The sequence below is a fragment of the Schistocerca americana genome, chromosome 2, assembly GCF_021461395.2.
Source record: "Schistocerca americana isolate TAMUIC-IGC-003095 chromosome 2, iqSchAmer2.1, whole genome shotgun sequence".
Taxonomy (NCBI): Eukaryota; Metazoa; Arthropoda; class Insecta; order Orthoptera; family Acrididae; genus Schistocerca; species Schistocerca americana.
The window spans coordinates 922,754,099-922,775,537 of NC_060120.1; the positions used below are offsets into that span (position 1 = coordinate 922,754,099).

General features: G+C 41.5%; 1 protein-coding gene across 1 annotated transcript in view; it reads left to right on the top strand.

Moving 5' to 3' along the window:
- LOC124595861 (UDP-glycosyltransferase UGT5-like) overlaps positions 1-18,560 on the top strand; it is a 52,633-nt gene extending 34,073 nt beyond the window's left edge. Inside the window, exons 2-3 of the mRNA XM_047134768.1 lie at positions 3,310-3,529; positions 18,135-18,560. Coding sequence (XP_046990724.1) covers positions 3,310-3,529; positions 18,135-18,417 — 503 coding nt within the window. The 3' untranslated portion in view covers positions 18,418-18,560. The remainder of the gene's footprint in view (positions 1-3,309; positions 3,530-18,134) is intronic.
- The last annotated feature ends 2,879 nt before the right edge of the window (positions 18,561-21,439 follow it).

The following is a 21,439-nucleotide window of genomic DNA, read 5'->3' on the forward strand; positions in this document are numbered from 1 at the left end:
ACAAAGGGGTATTTCAGACATCAATCTCGGAAAGGCATTTTCCAACAGCGTTATGTGATTCCCTGTAGAAACTAAGTTTTTAATTCACCAGCAATGCTCAGAAAATGGTTGTTAAATACTTTACATTTAACTGACTTATCAGTAACAGAAATATTTTTACTACGTACTGACTTTATATCGTAGACATCGCGCTGCTGACCAGACAGTTCCTTCGCAACTGACCATATGGTTTCAGTTTTATCCTGTGAAGTAGCTATTCTATTCGCGTATGTAAGACTTTTCTGGTTTATCGTCAGAGTTTGTAAATATGTTTAAATTTAATGCAAATGGAGGATATATTCATGAAATACAGTAAATTTTAATCATAAGTATGCTGAAATTGTTTTTCATAAGCAACCACACGTATGTTGCTATAAAGTATGGGTCGTATGCGTTTAACGGTGCAGTTATTGTCTGAATATGACAATTTACTTGTTTCATTTCATTTTTAATCTTTGTCTAATTTATTATGAAAAAAATGGAAATGAAGTCCCATGCTTCTTTACAGGGCGTAGGGGAACGATGCGGCAGACCCGCACCGCCTTACTAGGCAAGGTCCTAATGGAGGTGGTTTGCCGTTGCCTTCCTCCGACCGTAGTGGGGATGAATGATGATGGTGATATACACGTCTATAAAATTATTATATGTAAAAATACGAATTGTTACCCTAGGGCCCTCTTGTAGCCTACTTCACTTAAGACTGCAGGTAGTAGCAGGAAGTAGTTTGCGCTCGTCCGTTGTTCATAATGGATAACTAGGTACTATGTATCCATACGTCAAATCCATGCAACTTTTATCGAGTTTCGGTTAATCTTTGCCCATATATCCTCTATATCCATCGTGCTGGAACTAAATGAAGTCAATTTATTGTCTAAGTGGAATGCTATCAACTGTCTATCTGCTCTTTCTAGCGGAAATACCCTTCTAGACTTCTTGATTGGTTTATTAACTTCAGTAACCAAAGCCGTTATGAAGACATCGTGGTAACTAATCATTGTTTTTAAAGTGACGCTATCGATTAGGTCAAGACTGTTTACAGCTACTAGGTCTAAAATATTTCCATTGTGTGTGGGCTATCGAACTAGCTGCTCAAGATAGTTTTCGGAAAGCGTATTCAAAAGAATTTTAGAAGACTGTATTTCTGCAATGAATCCGTACACGGCCCAGTCTCCAATCGCTAGTTTAAAGTCGCCTCCAACTAAAATTGCGTGATCTACACTGCTGGCCACCGTAAATGCAACACCCTGAAGGAAGCATCCGAATCAAGTGAAATTTACACCATGAGTTTGCAGCGATGAGATATGCAACTGATTAGAATTTCAGCGCAGACGCACATCACGCGCGCCTGTGGCGCCACCTCATAGCGCCATTTAAGGCTTGGCGATTTCGACGAGTGTACGTTCGGCACGTGTGTTTACCTCGTGGTTGTTTCACAAGACGATTAGTTATGCCTCATAGACAACAGTGAACATCTTTTGATCAAGTATCCGAGTTCGACAGAGGAAGGATAGTGGCTTACCGAGATTGTGGATTATCATACAGAGAAATCGCTAGTCGTGTTGGACGAAACCAAACAACTGTAATGCGGATATGTGACCGTTGGATGCAGGAGGATACGATGGACCGACGTGGTCGATCGCATTCACCTCGGTGCACCACTGCACATGCTGATAGGCAAATTGTGCGCATGGCAGTGACGGATCGCTCAGTGACATCCCGAACCATAGCACAGCACATTGCGTCTGTAACGCATCATCCAGTGTCTGCGCGTACCATTTGTCGCCGTTTACAGAAGAGTGGTCTGTCCGCAAGACGTCCATTGCTTCGTCTACCATTGACGCAGAACCACAGACGTCTCCGTCGCCAATGGTGTGATGACAGACGGATGTGGACGGCAGAATGGAATGACGTTGTCTTTACTGACGAGGCACGCTTCTGTCTGCAGCACCACGATGGTCGGATTAGAGTGTGGAGACACCGTGGAGAGAGGATGCTGGACAGCTGCATTATGCACCGCCACACTGGTCTTGCACCGGGTATTACGGTATGGGGCGGTATTGGATATTACTCTCGCACGCCTCTAGTACGCATTGCCGGTACTTTAAATAGCCGGCGCTACATATCCGAGGTGCTGGAGCCAGTTGTCCTTCCTTACCTTCAGGGCTCGGCCACAGCCATATTTCAACAGGATAATGCGCGACCACACGTGGCACGCATTGTCCAAAGGTTCTTCGTCAATAACCAGATTGAATTGCTTCCCTGGCCGGCTCGCTCTCCGGATCTTTCGCCGATAGAAAACATGTGGTCCATTTGATACTTGGTCAACATGTTATCTACAAAATAAATTTTGTTGTGCTACCTCTTGTCTTTCTTGGTGTTGCATTTACGGTGGCCAGCAGTGTAGGTATTTCCGCGCTACTGAAATCAAATTTTCTTTCACTGGCTTTAAAACCGTCACAGCGGAATCTGACGGCCGGTAAAACCATCCAACAATTAACTTTATTTTACCTAGACCTGTTGTACGCGACCAGATAACTTTAATGCAGCACTCAAATTCGACCTCAGTAGACATAATGTTCTGATCGGCTGTAATGGACATACCCCTTCCTATGGCCTCTAATCTGTCTTTTCGATATATGTTCCATGAATCGCTGAATATCTCAGAGCTTTCCTAGTTTCAGCCAGCTCTCGGTCCCGGTAATGATTTGACCGCTAGAAGTTTCCTGGAGGGGAGTAAATTCGCTAACTTTGTTACGAATACTTCGGTGAATGACAGCTAAAATTTTGACATTGGAAGTGTCATTACTCTGAACGCGTACAGATTTCTCTGTCTGCGAGATGTCTGGCGATTGTTCATCAGAGAACCTCAATCTATGACCTAGCCTAAAACAAGACCCATGTGCACTCCAGAAGTACACTTCTACCCGAGTAGCAGCTTCCTTTGCACAGTGCACCCCCGCCTATCAAGGGGAGTCCTTCAGTTCCCCAGCCGATAACAAAGCTCCAGAAATCTGTAGCCAATAACGTCTTAGACTCGACGAAACCTTTAAGTGAGACCCTCCACTTGGCTCCAAACCAAAGGACCCCGATCGACTCTGGGAAAAATGTTTCATATTGCGAGCTCTGATTGTTGTCGAACATAGAAGAGTAGGCAGATCTCAAAAGATGGGTCACCCCATGTGCAGTCTCCTGCAAAAAGATCGTAGTAAAATAGTATTTCTTACAGCTGCCACCATGCTGCCTGGATGACGTGACTTCTTCTGTCAACAGCTCACCGAAAAGTGCGCCTCTTCATCACACAGGGAGGCCTTCAGAGCATGAACGAAGCGATGTATCACGCAGTTCCCTTTCTTGCCATTCCGTTCTTTGCTGACCAACCGTACAATGTGGCCAAGATTGTGCAAGCTGAACTTGGAGTCTCTCTGCAATTCAACGATCTCACAAAGGACTCCATACTTCAACATTCGCGAGCTGTTCTAGAGAATCAAAGGTACGTCTACCCTAAATAATAACAATTGTTTGGAAATTATGTACTGTTGCTGAACATATAAGAATAGATGATCTCAAAACTTACGACAGATCACCGCGGGATGTATATTCAACCACACGTAAAGTTTAAGTTCAAATGGTTCAAATGGCTCTGAGCACTATGGGACTCAACTGCTGTGGTCATAAGTCCCCTAGAACTTAGAACTACTTAAACCTAACTAACCTAAGGACAGCACACAACACCCAGCCATCACGAGACAGAGAAAATCCCTGACCCCGCCGGGAATCGAACCCGGGAACCCGGGCGTGGGAAGCGAGAACGCTACCGCACGACCACGAGATGCGGGCAAAGTTTAAGTCACTGCACAGAAACACAGCACAGTATTATTTAAGATATTTAATATTCACTTACCAAAAGAATTCGAATATAATTTTCTGTTTACAGTAAATCAGCTACTAGAGATATCGTGTATGTTCTGTCAACGTATCCCATAAACTCTCAGAAACTCGTTGTATTCAGATCCATGTTATACAGGTCACATTCATTACCACTAAAAGAACCTTAGCTGTGGCAGGAGATAGACACCATCAAAATAATAAAAAGACACAACAGCTACTCTTAAAATCTGCTTGACATGCTATCCATCAAGATCAATGAGACCATTAAAAATAAAATCCATGCTGAAAATGTATTACAATGTTGCCAGGGTACTCAAATCAATAAATAAAATAAATACAACAAACAGATAAATAGGAAACATACCGTATTTATTAGAGTTTTATCGAGGCCAGAACAGAATCAGATAGTGGTAGAGTTTAAGCATAAGATTAATTTGAAAAATTGATGATATACTTGAAAAAGGAGACAGCATTGGTCGTATATTTTTTACTATTGCAAAATCGATTTTCTGTCACTGAGTGACCATCTTCAGTGCTAGAAGTTAAAAATTTTTTCACATTACGATCAGAGAGTACAACATAGAAAATCACAATTACATCTGCATATGAACATAACACTTGTTAGAAGCAAACCTATATTGTATAACTTAAATTGGGATGCACTGTTGTCACTAAGCTTACGGCAATCACATAGACTGAGGTCGCTGTTTACCTGCACTTGTTCAGCAGACCTCGATGTGACGGGGCTTGACACGGCCTCTATGTGACATGTGTCACGTGAAGACATAGTATTATTGGTTTTGCGAATTATTAACACTAAATAACTCTTGTACTTTTGTGAATGGTGTAGTAATTCAAATTTAAAATGTACGTACAACACATAGCAGACGCAGGAGAATACCTAAAATTCATTGGCATATTTTTTTTATAAACTATAAAACATAAAATAGATCGATGATAAGTTGTTAGAGTGCAGAACATATAAAAAGCAAAAGATAATTATGTACTGTTGCTGAACATATAAGAATAGATGATCTCAAAACTTACGACAGATCACCGCGGGATGTATATTCAACCACACGTAAAGTTTAAGTCACTGCACAGAAACACTGCACAGTGTTATTTAAGATATTTAATATTCACTTACCAAAAGAATTCGAATATAATTTTCTGTTTACAGTAAATCAGCTACTAGAGATATCGTGTATGTTCTGTCAACGTATCCCATAAACTCTCAGAAACTCGTTGTATTCAGACCTTTTCCTCACCGCTATCTAGGGGGGAGCTGTTCTAGAGAATCAAAGGTACGTCTACCCTAAATAATAACAATTGTTCGGAAATTCATTGTGGTCTTCAGTCGACGCAGCCTTGTTCCCACATCTTTCTGAACGTGACCTACGCACTCCTGTTTAGTAATGGTAACATTATTTCCATAAGGTTTCAGCTCAGATACAGCAGCAAAAGACTTCGAATCACCATCACCCAGAAACTGTAGGTATCTGACCTTGTACCACAGAAGAGAGCGACTGAAAATGTCTTTCACACCGGAAAGTTCCATGGCCCCACTAGACCCACTGTAATTCCTTCGACAGTTTTCTGAATGCTCGTCCTTCAATCTTTTAGGACACCTACAGTGCTTGGATTTAATTACAACATCTATAACTTTTGTAGTATCAGCACTTGTTGCCGTTATTACCCCATTATGTGGAGTGTGCCCACGCTTCTGCCACGTACCATCTAGTGCGACAGTCAGGTCCCTAGGATTCTGAACGTCTGGAATTTCTTCATTCACCGCCACAGATTCCTCCACTGCTTCTTTCATGGGTTCTTGGGCAATATCTTCAACACAGGATCCAACAACCGAGTTATATTTTGAGAATTTCGTTGGTGGTGATGGTAGATTCATTACACCACAAAACATTTGGCCAGCAGAGTATCCCTTACTGATTGACCTTAGAGCATAAACACATCTAATATTTACACCATAGTGCTTGCTTTTCTCACTATCAGTTTCACCTTGGCCTATTTCGACATATTCTGAGTTCCAAAATGAAACACTGTAATGACAACAAGCACAGTGAAGACAGATTTCTGCTGCAAGTCCTATGTGTCGCTTAACATTTACTGACATACTCAATTTGCAACATTCCTTACACAGTACTGAACTCTCAATCACCTTTGAGGGCAATGAAATGTTAATTATTTCGTTCACATTATCCTCACTACACTTCTCCAATAAACTGCAGTATTTTTCAGTTGATCCATGCAACTTCTTGCTTCTGCTAGAGACAGGAGTAGATTTCACTTCATGAATAACCTCACTATTTTCAGAATCATTTCCCAAGGTCGGAGAAATTGTCACAGTTCCATTAGTGTACCTCGGAGGAGGCTTCTTCCTCTTGTGAACTCTGTCACTAAATCGAGGCATTATGATAAGTTCCATTTACGCAATAGAAATACAAGACAAATCGTGCAATAATCACCAAATGCTCAATGTAAACAACAGTATCCAAAGACTACAATACGCAGACAAAAGAATTGCCTATCAAATCGTGTTGCCAACATAATATAAAGTCTTTGGAAAGACCAGAAGTTTTGAAAAACGATGTTTTCAATGAACATGTATCCATGGAAATTCAACGTCGCGACATGCGCTCTACAGCACATTATTGAAAATAATATTTTCAGTACTTGGAGTTGAGCTACAGGTAAGATTAATATGTCATTTTAAAGAGGAAGATCTGTAGTATTTTATTTCACAATAAACTGAAAACCCATAATTTCATCATTTTTAGGTTCTGGGCTCCCTTAAGGTAACTTTCATTAACACCTAAGAAGTGAGGGCATTTCGTTAGTATATGCTGTGCACATTTTTTAAATTATTAACATGATTACGGCTGCCGTCCTTTAAGAGCTAATAATTTAAAATTATATTTCTATATGATTAAATCGAACGTCCACTTCCAGTTAACAAGTAAATTTAGAAAATATTCACAATAAATGATGTTATTTTTTTTCCATATTTTTGTGGTAAGTTCCTATGGGACCAAACTGCTGAGGTCATCGGTCCCTAGGCTTACACGCAACATAATCAAACCAATTCACGCTAAGGACAACACACACACCCATGCCCGAGGAGGACTTGAACCTCCGACTGGGGTAGCTGCGCGAACCGTACGAAGACGCCTGAGACCGCGCGGCTACCCCGCGTGGCTAATGATTTTATTCACATACCAATAATAATGGCTTGACATTCGAAAAAGTCAGAATGACTGGAGAAACTTTTGCTGTATAGCCACAAAAATAATAGAAAATCAAGAAATAAAGTTTTAAAAATAATTATGGTACAACTTTCGTAGAATCACTAATATTTTGTTTGCTTTCGAAACTTTACATCACCTATGTTAATGGATTCATTGAATTAATTTCGTTACAAAGTGAATCGAGGGCCAGCATTCCACTAGATGAATATGCGATCGTTCACAAAACCATAGTTAAATTGACCTTAGACTTAACCAAGACTATAGTGACCACAGTGAGTCCAAACAAACAAATAATTGTTCTCAGATATTACAACAACGAACACTTTATTTCTAACACAGGAAATGAGAGTAAGTAACAAGTAGGTGAGACTGGGGCACATTGGCCGTAGAGGCACGATGAGCAGTTGATATTATTTCGTGAAACTGCCGTCAGAACACGCAACCGACCAAGGGGGGTTGGTAGCAACAGTACCGTCGTTTTCCCACAAACACGTCGATACAGTTAAATTGTCGAGTGAGGGTATGCACGCATTTCGTGCTTTCTTGTTCGTGAAAGTAAATTTTGCTTACTCAAGCTATTTTGTTGTGTGCTCGAATACAATACTCTTTCTAAACAAATAAGTAGAGCGATCGAAGTCTATAGCTTAAGAATTATTTTAACAGTGTTTACAGAGGTAAAGTTCTAAACGTTTTCATAAAAGAACTAAAATAATTCCAATATGATAATGGAGCACAGTGGCCCACTTAAGTATGGGCACGTCTGTTCATATGGTCAGCCTGCCCCACTCTCTTTATGAAAGTAAGTACTCTTATCTAATAAGTATATTCGTAATCAAAGTCTACATCACATAGGATGCAATTTTTACGTAAGAAAATTGTGTCTTGCATCGATTTTTAGCCGGTGGCATGTATGTGATTTTCATTTTTATTTCTATTTAATTTTTTGTCACCGATTCCCTCTTAGATAACAGATAGACGTGATCCCGATACTGTTGGCTGTGTTTTCATTGTTTAAGTTGTCCCTTCAATTATTCAAGAACTCAGTGGTAGGCTTATGCTGTCGAAACAATGGCTATTAATTTGAAAGTCGTGCTACCCAACGCCTGAAAAACGTAACCATTTGAGAAATGGCAACCAAAGAAAACGATAGAAAACTGACGATAAGGAACTTCAGCAATACTGACCGACCCTCCAGTGAAATACGCGTTACAATAAAAACAACAAGCCTCCACAGACAGAAAAGAAAACACTATAAAGGGAAAGATGGGTGTTCTGCGTAATAATAAGCTATACTCTAAAGAAGTTCCCCTGATCATGCAAAATCACACGATAAAACTCAGTAAGCCAGTATATATTCCTAAGATGGTTCTTTAAGACGAAGAAGATGAGGATGCCCTGTCTCGTAGTTGTCTTAAACCTTTTCCTCACCGCTATCTAGGGGGTGAAACGATTCAATGGACAAAATGTAAGCGTTGGTCACAACTGTCATGTGTTAAAAATGACACAAAAGGACTGTTTTTAAATAATGTTGAACTATGAAGATGCTGTTGGACACTCAAACGAAGATTTATAAAATTTCTGGACATACTTTTCCGTCAAACTATTACTATAACAAAGAAAACACGATTTATGATTGTAGCCTTTGTCATAATGCTGTAGGAATTTATATCAAAATAAACTGTGAATATTAAAGTCGATATTTTTTCGATTAAATAACCAAAGTCGTAATTAATCAAATGATACAATCACCTGGGTCAACTTGCCGCACTTGCTGGGCCAAGTTGCGCCATAGGTGAGATAGATTGCCCTAGGTGATATTACTCTACCAAACAATTTTTTTATGAAAAGACAGTCGGTGAGACGCCATGATTATTTAGTTGTAAGGATCCCGATAGAATAAAAGATCAATGGAAACATTTTATATACAAGCTGGAAAAAGATCAAGGAAAAAGTTTTGCCAACCTGCCCTGGTCTCCACTGCATTTCCATAGGGACGCTATTCTAGGTAAATCTGAAGGACACACAAGATGTAATGTTCCTGAATGAGGAGTAGCAAGAAAATTATAGCTCCCCTAAGGTTATTAAATCTTAATTGCGAAAAACAACACTTTTATTATTTTGAGTCTGGTCGGATGAAGGCAATCGCATGACACCAGCATGAGGTATTAAGTTGAAGCAATGTATACTGTCGCAGGAGCGCAGTGTCTAACTGATGCCGTTGTCAGGGTAGGCGATGACACTGGTGACTCCTCGCAGTACCACTTCTGTGTAGATGCTCCATTGATGTTGCTGCAGTTGGAACCCTAGATGCCACGAGCAGTAGATCCCACTGTGGCTTTATGAACGGAACTGATCGCTCTGTGTCCTCGTGGCTACTTAACTACAATCTCGACGGTCTGATACTTGTTCAATAGCTCTGCGAATACGTGATCGGCGGATGCAAAGTCGTGCCGCGAATGTGGCGCCGACAGCAGTGGGTGGCTATGCGGGTGCCACTCATTCCCGTGGAGTCCACTGGAAGCTAACTCAGAAGCAGACCACCGTCTTTTGGTCGGCCACTGTGTTGGTATACATGCGCAGCGCACCAGACTGTGTTGTACTGCCTGTGGTGGATTTGCAACGCGGCAACCCGCTGGTCTCCGCTTCATTGCACACTACAGTACTCTGCAGCCATCTAAACAGGGCTGCTGTATTCATATTGTATGACTGCACGTTCCGCAGCGTTCACTCCATAAATTTCGGGAAAATGTCAAATCCAGGTACAGACTATTTTCTAAAATTTAAATTTTCACGCTTTCCTTTCCTTTCCTAGTGCTGAAAAGTTTCTTTTTACCTCATTCTGACTGTTGCAATTGGGTGCACAAAGAAGAGTAGACCTACGTCATAAGTCGAAGACGTTCTTCAGACTTTACTAAAATTACTCTACCATGTAAAAGTGACTGTAACCTCACGAAGCCACCAGACAGTCTTTATCTGTCAACGGATAATGGGTAAACTATAGCTGTCTTTAAATTTTGTGGCAGGGAAAGAAGGAATGCCCTTGTGAGAATTGGGGTCAGGTTTTGGCCAAGTTTACTCTAGGCATGTTTATGCTGCACTGGTGAAAGAGAGGAAAAGTGAGCTGGGGTGTTTCTACACTCTTCCCTAAAGATTTGCATCCACATTGACTACAAGACAGCATCCAAACTTCCGGCGTACCAAGGAAGCTCCACGGCAACTCATTATCATGCTGACAAAGAAATAGACACGAATTAAGTATTGACGGCTTTAGCCACACTGTTACCATGCCCTAGACGTCTATTTGTGGTTTATTGGAACCTTACAATATTATTGCTAGACATGCGGGATAATTATGTAAGGAATAAGAAATTTGCCACCCAGGCTACTGGACGGCCAAAGCAGGTTCTCTTCTAGCCATTAAATACCTTCTTTCTAGCAGATCGGTGTTGGAGCTGGATTCCTATTCTTCGTTGTGGCATCGGGCTTACCTAAAGGCTAATTAAAGCTTTACCCGTACTGTATAATTCTTCACAGCAGGAAAAATCAATATAGGATTTGAAGTCCAATGCTGCTAAAAGAACTAGAAAAATTCGTTAGGGAAGTTGAGTCATAAGGCTCATTATACATTATTAAAACTCGTTATATATCACCCAGCCGCGCGGGATTAGCCGAGCGGTCTGAGGCGCTGCAGTCGTAGACTGTGCGGTTGGTCCCGGCGGAGGTTCGAGTCCTCTCTCGGGCACGGATGTGTGTGTTTGTCCTTAGGATAATTTAGGTTAAGTAGTGTGTAAGATTAGGGACTGATGACCTTAGCAATTAAGTCCCATAAGATTTCACACACAGTTGAACATATATCACCCAGTTTATTAACTGTTGGTCCACAGCTTATAAATATGAGTAATGTTGGTATACAGACAATCACGAGAACAGTTATTTATGTCTGTCCCCTACCATAACGCAGAGGCAAAGAAAAAAAGATACCTTAGTTCAAGTCTCTTCATTTTTTACCAAACAAACTATGTGAAATTTTTGCAAATGCCTCCAGGAAATTACAATTACTTCAGATGATGTCCGTTACACTTGTGTTTTTCACCAATATAATGTGATGTAATATAATATTAAATAATCGCTCGAGACTGTTACACTTAGTGACGTTCATCACTCCAGCGCAATCTTCTGTTAGACCACTGACCCGACTCTAATAATCGTTGCCTTGTTATAGTGGTCCTCAGTCCGAACAGTGATACGATGCAACTGTCTGTGGCAGTCTATCCTGTGGAGACCTCTTCATCGCTACATCACTACCGCAACCTACATCATTTTGAACCTGCTTACTGGATTCAAGCCTTCATTCTCTCTCCGCTTTATCATCCCCACCCCAATACGAGGTTGCTGGTGCTACCCCCACAGCATTTATTTTCAGATAGTAAGTAATGTGTGTACTAGTTTTGATTGAAATCGATCGAGGTGTTTAGGAGGAGCTTTTTATCAGGAGCTTTGCCCACATGCGCACGTATCACATATATATGTACACATATTTCTCCTGTGTCTCCAGCGAAATTCCCCTGGCAGTTTCGTTTTTATGCAGGTTAAGGATTGTGACATCATATCTCTTGAACAAATTATATAATTTTGAGGGCACTTTCAACGGCATACACACACTGAAGAGCCAAAGAAACTGTTACATCTGCCTAATATTGTGTAGGGCCCCCACGAGCACGCAGAAGAGTCGCAACACAACCTGACATGAACTCGAGTAATGTCTGAAGTAGTGCTGGAGGGAAGTGACACCATGAATCCTGCAGGGCTGTCAATAAATCTGTAAGAGTGCAAGGGGATGAAGATCTCTTCTGAACAGCACATTGCAAGACATTTCGAATATGCCCCATAATGTTCATTTCTAGGGATTTTGGCGGCCAGCGGAAGTGTTTAAACTCAGAAGAGTGTTCCTGGAGACATTCTGTAGCAATTCTGGACGTGTGGGGGTGTCTAATTGTCCTGCTGGAATTGCCCAAGTCTGTCGCAATACACATTGGACATGAATGGATGTAGGTGATCAGATTGGATGCTTACGTACTTGTCACCTATCAGAGTCGTATCTAGACACATCACGAGTCCCATAAAACCCCAACTGCATACAGAGCCTCCTACCAGCTTGAACAGTCCCCTGCTGACATGCAGGGTCCATGCATTCATGAGGCTGTCTCCATACCAGTACAAGTCCATCTGCACAATCTGAAACGAGACTCGTCCGACCAGGCAACATGTTTCCAGTCACCAACAGTCCAATGTCGGTGATGACGAGTCCAGGCGAGGTGTAGAGCTTTGTGCCGTGCAGTCATCAAGGGTACATTAGTGGGCCTTCCGCTCTGAAAGCCCATATCGATGATGTTTCGTTGAATGTTCGCACGCTGACACTTGTTGATGGCCCAGCATTGAGATCTGTATCAATTTACGGAAGGATTGCACTTCTGTCACGTTGAACGCTTCTCTGCAGTAGCCGTTGGTCTCGGTCTTGCAGGATCTTTTTCCGGCCGTAGTAATGTCGGAGATTTGATGTTTTACTGGATTCCTGATGTTCACGTTACAGTCGTGGAACGGTCGTACGTGAAAATCCCCACTTCATCGCTAGCTCGGAGACGCTGTGTCCCATCGTTCGTGCGCCGACTATAACACCATGTTCAAACTCGCTTAAATCTTGATAACCTGCCATTGTAGCAGCACTAACGGATCTGAGGACTGTGTCATACACCTGTCTTCTATAGACGTTGCCGACCGCAGTGCCGTATTCTGCCTGTCTACAAATCTCAGTATTTGAATACACATGCCTATACCAGTTTCTTTGGCACTTCAGTGTAGATACTTCTGCGAAATGTGTTGCGAATAGAGTTAGTAGGAAAGAAATAACAAATGTAAACGTCATGCATAGTGCAGTAATTTTTCACGCATCTCAAGAGTTTATGAGGTTATGTCTCCTGAACTATCTGCCCTACAATGATATATTCAGTGGCATATGTGAACAGTGTCTGCCAAGTATGTACCTATACAGTTAGCAGTAAAGAAATAATAAATTAAAACGCCATGCCTAATGAATGAACAGCAAAAATGTAGTAAGCAATTAATTTTTTTCGTCATTTTGTGGGGGTTTTCTGCGAGAAAAAGTTTCGTAAAGATTTCAAATTTTGTGTGAAGTTTGTTAGAATTCACGAAGTTCTCTCATTCTCAAATACTGGATTAGTAAGTTCTGGGTGCTGTCGAGGCGTGAGCCTTAATCCATTTTCACCCCCTCCCCCATACCTTTGATAGTAGGTGGTTCTTACCCCCCACAGTGATTCTTTCTAAGTAATAAGTGATATGTGTGCGAACTTTGGTTGACATCGCTCTAGAGGTTTAAGAGAAGACGTGGAACTTCTAATAGCAACAAACACGTCACCGCCAACTGTATTTAGCCTATACTCTCCGAGCACCGTTAGGTCTTACCCAGAAATATCGGCAGAACTTACCTCTAACTTTAGCCAGCTTTCAGTGCCTATATTGATTTGAGCATCAGTGCTTCGTATTAGCGCTACCTGTGTAGCCACCTCCTGTGTGTAATGGATTCAAAAATGGCTCTGAGCACTATGGGACTTAACATCTGAGGTCATCAGTCCCCTAGAACTTAGAACTACTTAAACCTAACCAACCTAAGGACATCATACACATCCATGCCCGAGGCAGGATTCGAACCTGCCACCGTAGAGGTAGCACGGTTCCAGACTGTAGCGCCTAGAACCGCTCGGCCACCCTGGCCGGCTGTATATCGGACTTCTGACCTATTTAGCGGAAGTCTGAACTCCACCAGCCTATGGAGCAAGTGGAAGAATCTGCAGCCTACATTGTAACAGGACCATCTGAGGCTCTGACTCAGAACCTGCACTCGGCTATGTAGCACACGTTCGCAATCGGTCCCGTCGTCTGTGCTGGCAACGGTGAGCTCTGCTTCCATCTCGTAAGCTAGACTGGCAGCCTTTATGACTCTCTCGAAACCAGAGATAACTTCTTCCGATCGAAAGCGACACACATCTTTGGTACTAACGTGAGCCGCTACCTGCACTTGGCGTTGCACACTGTGCTCCACATGGCGTCGGAAGCCCACATTCCACGTCCTGAATGATTTCAGCCAGTATGAACATGGAGTGCACACTGACTTTCGCTCTATCCTTGGCAGCCGTGTCCCTGAAGGGTCCCATAACGCGTCTAACATAGGAGTTTCCAACTACCAATAATCATTTCCTCTATGACTGTCCGGATCTTGCAGGCTGAGAGGTTTACTCTGAATCAGGGTCAGATTAGATTAGATTTGTACTTAATCCATAGATCATGAATACTACGCTTCGTAATGATGTGGAACGTGTCAGGTTATAAAACATTACACAAAATATTACATGACACTTAATATTTTTAATTTTTTTTTGTGGCGATTGGGGAAATTACTCACTTACTATATCCAAAAATTCATCTAATGAGTAGAAGGGGTTGCCATTAAGAAATTCTTTTAATTTCCTTTTAAATGCTGTATGGCTATCTGTCAGTCATTTGATGCTATTAGGTAAGTGACCAAAGACTTTTGTGGCAGCATAATTTACCCCCTTCTGAGCCAAAGTTAGATTTAACCTCGAGTAGTGAAGATCATTCTTTCTCCTAGTGTTGTAGCCATGTACACTGCTATTACTTTTGAATTCGTTAGGATTGTTAATAACAAATTTCATAAGTGAATATATATATTGTGATGCTACAGTGAAAATTCCTAGCTCTTTAAATAAGTGTCTACAGGATGATCTTGGATGAGCTCCAGCAATTATTCTGATTACACGCTTTTTTGCAATGAACACTCTTTTACTCAATGATGAGTTACTCCAGAATATGATGCCATACGAAAGCAGAGAATGAAAATAGGCGTGGTAAGCTAATTTACTGAGATGTATATCGCCAAAATTTGTAATGACCCTAATGAACTGAAACGTTTCAGCAGATCTTCAATGTGTTTTTTCCAGTTCAACCCCTTATCAATGCATACACCTAGAAATTTTGAATATTCTACCTTAGCTACCGATTTCTGATAGAAGTCTATCTTTATTAATGGTGTCATTCCATTTACTGTGTGGAACTGTATATACCGTGTTTTGTCAAAGTTTAATGAGAGCCCATTTGCAGAGAACCACTTAATGATTTTCTGAAAAAACATCGTTTACAATTTCACCAGTTAATTTTTGTCTGTTGGGTATGATAGCTATATTTGTATCATTGGCAAAAAGTACCAGCTTTGCATCTTCGTGAATATAGAATGGCAGGGTATTAATATATATTAAGAACAGCAGAGGACCCAAGACTGAACCTTGCGGCACCCCATTCTTGCGACTGCATCTGGCTGAAAGCGTCAGCCACAGACAGCACCTGGAAGCTGTTTGTCAGACTAACAGGGTAGACATTACATTCGCCCCTGGGAAGTTTTTTTCAGCCTTCCATGCCCTGAGGCCACCTCCCATTCTACCACGGATGAGAGGTCAACTTCAATGCAAGGAGTAAGTGGCCTCATCATTGGGGCGGACTGAATGGCGAACTCGTAGAGGTCGTTCTGGACGTCCGCTGGGTCCCCACAGGCGGCCCACATAAGTGATATCTATCCATTGCAGCCTCAAGCTGTGTACCTGAAGCCAACACAGCCTGAAGCTGAGAGCGAAGTGTCACATCCGCACACAGCAGTCACAGTCCCTATCCGTGCTAAAGTCCGTGGAAAAGTACACTATACAGACAGGCATAGGACTGTCGGCAGACGCTGCGGAATTCTACTGTAGACCCCACGAAAATGCAAGAACTGTCTAATAAATTATCCTAACACTCAGAGATTCAAAAACTAAACTACCAAAGCACACAGGTGAGACCAAATAATTCACTCCTTGTTAGGAACCTGTTAAATGTCACCTAATTAGATACTTTCCGACGCAAACGGTAACGTGAGAACTGTGTCTAATAAAACAGATTGACACGCAGAAATTCATAATCTTAACTACCAAAGAACACAGATGAAACTATATAATTCACTGCTGGTTAGGAACTTGTAAAGTGTTGCTGCTCTGCCTTGGTCGGCGACTGCTGCCTATTATCTATCATACCTTCTACAGTTTGCCACATGCAAACAACAAACCATTTCCTATTTTCTGTTTTTTGTTCACTTCAGACTGAAATTCGAGTTATGTGTCGCGTTGTTTACGGCATCTGATGTTGTAATCTTGTTTCTCGTTATTTTAGGCGTATTAAAAGACTCAATTCTTGTAGTACTACTGCCCTTGACAGCTACACTCCTGTTTAATTGGTTTTATCACAAAACAAAAGTTTTTACTGCCAGGTCACGTGTTATTGTACTGTAGGCATTCTATGTTCATTTGTACAGCTGCCTTTTTTGGGGGGGGGGGGGGGGGGAATAATAGACAAAACCCAGTCAACATAAGACAGAAGATGCTGAAACATATTTGGGGAAACCAAAACTAAATAAATGATTAAGTAGAATTTCTGCCCTTTTTTTCTTAGCAATCACAGAAATTAAAGCACAACATCCAAAATACTGTATTGTGCACAACTTCATAGCGCTTTTGTTTTACATTTTGGTATTTCCATTCCAATAGGTCTGTTTGTAGATTGTCGTATTTCATTTGTAGTTCACTGTTACTATTTGAGTTTAAACATCGTCATTTTGTGAGTTAGTGAGTCAAGCTGTGGACGCTAGACAGTGGAACGCCAAGAACAATCAGGACATTAATAACCTACTTTTCTGTTTGAGTTTAACAGAGGAGTGACTGCAGCGGAGGGAGCCAGAGACATTTGCGTCGTGCATGGGACAATGCCATTGGACAGAAAGCAAATGGTCTTCTCGTTTTAAGGAGGATCGTTTTGATATTAGTTAGTCTCCATATTCAGGCAGATCTAATCCACGATAATCGACGTCACTGTACCCCAGAACTGGCAGATGTGACGAACTGTGACTATTTCATCATGGAGCAATATTTACATGCATTGAGAGAGGTTGAAAATTCTCATATATGGGCACTGCATTATCTAAGAAAAAATCATAGAAATCTGCAAGTGGCCATACGTGCATCTCTGCTTGATCGTCATCGATTAGCTCGTGAACAACACCGATCATTCGTATCCTGTACTGTTAGTGTGACGAGAAATAATGTCTTTATGCTAGCATAAGGAAAAGAAGGAACGGTTCAGCCCAAACAAAAAACAACAACAACTGTACACATACACCAATGATAAGTGTTTTGCATCTGGTGGAACAACGACAGTGTGGTGTTCTAAAAACTGCTTCCCCGAGGAAATAAAAAAGACACTCACTGCACGAGAGTTCCTATGGGAAGTTATTCTGCACTCACCTTAACCAATTGATCTAGGGCCCACAGATATTCACCTTTTCCACTCTTTATCGAACAACTTTCAAGGAACTTCCTTTCTGGATAAAACTGCGCTCCGAACGTGACTCGACAAGTTCCTCGTTTCAAAGCCACGTGATTTCCACAGTTGCAGAACCGAAACGTTACGCCAACGTTAGCAGACTATCCTAAATAGTGAAGGAAAACACATTATTGACGACTATAAAGTGTTATGTTTAGCTGGCCGGTGTGGGCGAACGGTTCTAGGCGCTTCAGTCTGGAACCGCGCGACCGCTACTGTCGCAGGTTCGAATCCTGCCTCGGGCATGGATGTGTGTAATGTCCTTAGTTAGGTTTAAGTAGTTCTATGTTCTAGGGGACTGATGACCTCAGATGTTAAGTCCCGTAGTGCTCAGAGCCATTTGAACCATGTTGTTACGTTTATCTGTTTTGTTTATTTAGCTCATGGTAAAACTCTACGAACTTTCTGCTCGTATCTCTTCCTACTCATACCTTTCGTCTTCCTGTGCAGGTACAAAGAGAACATGAACAGGCTATCAGAGATATTCCGCGAGCACCAGGCGGACTCTTTGGAGCGCGCCGTGTGGTGGGTGGAGTATGTGATACGTCACAAGGGGGCCCCGCACATGCGCAGTGCTGCCCTCGACCTGCACTGGTGGCAGCTGCTACTACTCGACGTCATCGCTTTCATCTTGCTGTCAACGTGCGCCGTTATGTACGCCGCCTTCTACTTCATACGGCAGATCACTGTTGCGATGAAGGATACTAAGAGAAAAGTGCAGAAACAGTTGTGATGTACGACGCCTCTATTTAGCTGTTTAATCACGTTTCTCATACTGAACTGCCTCATATGTTGAAGAGTGTACTCTTCTTTCTAAGTATGATTCATGCTATAAACATTATGATGTGAATGCACAACACCAGATTGATCCTGTTATACTGCAATGTATTGGTTGTAAAGAGGAAACAAGTAATCGATTTCCTTCTCAGTGTTTTTTTTTCGTTCTTAAAATAATAATATGTGTCTAGGGTATTGATAAATCGCTTCAGCTGTGTTTAGTCCTTTATTTTTAGACCGCTATCGGTTTCATGGCATTAACAGGCACATCTGAGGGTGAACATTTAAGTAAAACATTACAGCTAAAAGGCTTGACAGTTTGTAGCCAATATCCGTTGCCTGTCACAATAAAACGCCTCTAAACGCCGGTGCGCCATTGAATAAAACAGCCTGATGGATGGATTGACTTCAGTCTCATATGGTAGATGGGGCCGCTTCTATAGACAGTTGCAAATGTGGGACACGGCCATGTGATGTGCTTCTGTTAGACACAGCACGTGCCCATCTCCCCTATTCATGATTGTCTATAGACTGGAGAAATGGCACCACCCACCAGATTAAATTGGAAGAAATACATTCATCTGGCTCTTTTATTAATTGACATAGCGCCTTTTAGTAGTGTGACGGACAACGATTTTTGGGCACAAAGGTCCGAGCACTTTAGGTATAATGTTTTAGCTATATGATCACCTGAGGATGTGGTTTTTAATGCCACAAAACCGGTGGTGATATGAAAATAAAGGACTGAATACAATGAAGCGGTTTCTTATTACCCAAGATGATTGCTCATAGCTCTGGTTGCCCTACCTGCATGATTGGCTGCAATAACATTTGTTGTCACCATACTTAGCAAGTAGGTTGGGTTATGGTAATGGGATTCTAATTCTCTTTGGGATTCAGACAAGCTACTCACCAAGCCCTTGTGACTACATTAATTTTTAATTCATACTCGAATATTGACTACCGCTCTCAGAGAAGAAGTACTGCAACCGTGTGTGTGTGTGTGTGTGTGTATGTGTGTGTGTGTGTGTGTGTGTGTGTGTGTGTGTGTGCGCGTGTGTGTGTGTGTGTGTGTGTATGAGTTGGCCATTATGAAGGTATACACATGTGGGTGGCTTATCGAATTTCCAGCTCTCGAGCCACTGGTTATCGACGCAGGTGTAGCTGCACCTCTACAGTCGTCAGATAATTTGGGTGGCTTATTGGAATGGCGGATCTAGAGCCAGCAGCTGTCGACTTAGCCATGGCTGTATTTGTGTGGTTGTCCGACAATGTGGGCGCCTTATGGAATTAGCTGCTCTCAAGCCAGCGGTTCTTGACCTAGAGTCGGCTATACGAGTATCTCTATGTTCGTTGGACACTGTCTCCCACTGCTGCTACTGCATAAAGGGAGCATTTGATGTGGCGCGTGGCAGGACAGAGGGTGACGGCGGCAGCGGTGACGAGGGCAGTGGGACACTAGCACCCATTCATGGCAAGTAACAGTACTTTCTGTGTTTCTCACTCTTTCAACAACATAGGTAGCTTTCTTCGATAAGGCAGGGCAAGAACAAGAACAATTTGTAGGAAACATTTTGTTTTTATATCCATACGTACAGTTTACTTCCATTGTATTCTGCGATATTTTACAAACAATTGTCTTCTATAAGCCTTAAATTTAGCTTGTATTACATTCAGTGCAGTAGGCATGACAATGTACGTAGCAATACTGTCTGAGAATTGTGCTTCTATGGACTTTATAAGGTCAACACTTGTATTCTTAAAACACTTGTGTACTTTGGCTCTGGCTGAATATATGCATTCATACACTGTTATAATTGATTCACATTATTTAGACATTTATAAATTCATATTATGTATTTATGTTTTTGTGCAAATAGTTCACAAAGTCGTGGTACATGCCTCTAACATACGGACACCAGTGATTCAGTCTGTCTATGGGAATCCTCAAAGCACAGCATATTAAGAATACTAATTCGTTTTACGTAGATTACTGTGCCAACGTAATCAGTTCAAGCACAGCTTCCTCATGTACATTAACTATTGGAACATTCCTCCTAAACCTATGAATGTCGATTCGGGTATGTGATTGATCAAACTCGGTGGTCATCTTCTTCTCAACGTACTTCACTGCTATCTGGCTGCACAGAGAGTCCCATTCATACTAAGAATACAGCACTCTAGCACCAACACACTGAAAGCTTTCTAAAATTTTGTACATGGCTGCACGTTCAGAGACCGTGAATAGTTACAATTAAAAGAAAACAGCCCTCGGTCACTATTAACCGGGTTTCAACACTGCTAGGAGTGTCTTCCTCAGAATTTAAATCAAAAGAATGGTCTATAACATGGTCACAGAATTATGACTAAAAACGTATGATAGAGTATAAGTACGGAATTATCGTGAAAGACTGGCAGTACTTATGTCATTTATAAAATAATAAATATGCCAAAAGGACATTAGTCACAAAGATATTCAAGATAAAGAAAACTGTGATGGCGAGTCACTAAGGGCTGCTCGTTACTTGCGTGGTGCAGGTTGAAAAACGGACTGAGGTGCCCTCGTTAACAAATGCGGCCAGGTGAACATGGCACTGCGACGAGCGTACTTCGCATTGAAATATAGGCAGAAATGATTATAAATAAACAGTATTTGATACATAATGGAAAGCATTGTTAGTTTGATAGTTAGCATACAACATTACATTTTGTCTACATCAAAACTTGTAACAGATAAAACATGAAAACATCATTATGAAAGTGTAGATAGAACTGAATGACAAATTGTAGAAAGCAATTTTACGTGAAATGGAGCCAAGAAACATTTGATAATTGAAAAACATAGGACTACCTTAGAAGGAAAAGAACATATCGGCAACCTGCACAAGGAGATCCGAAGTCAGATATCGAGTAACGGCTTTATACCGTTCAAAAAATTTGTGTTACGTAGCTGTAGCTGTTCGTTAAGGATGAGGCTA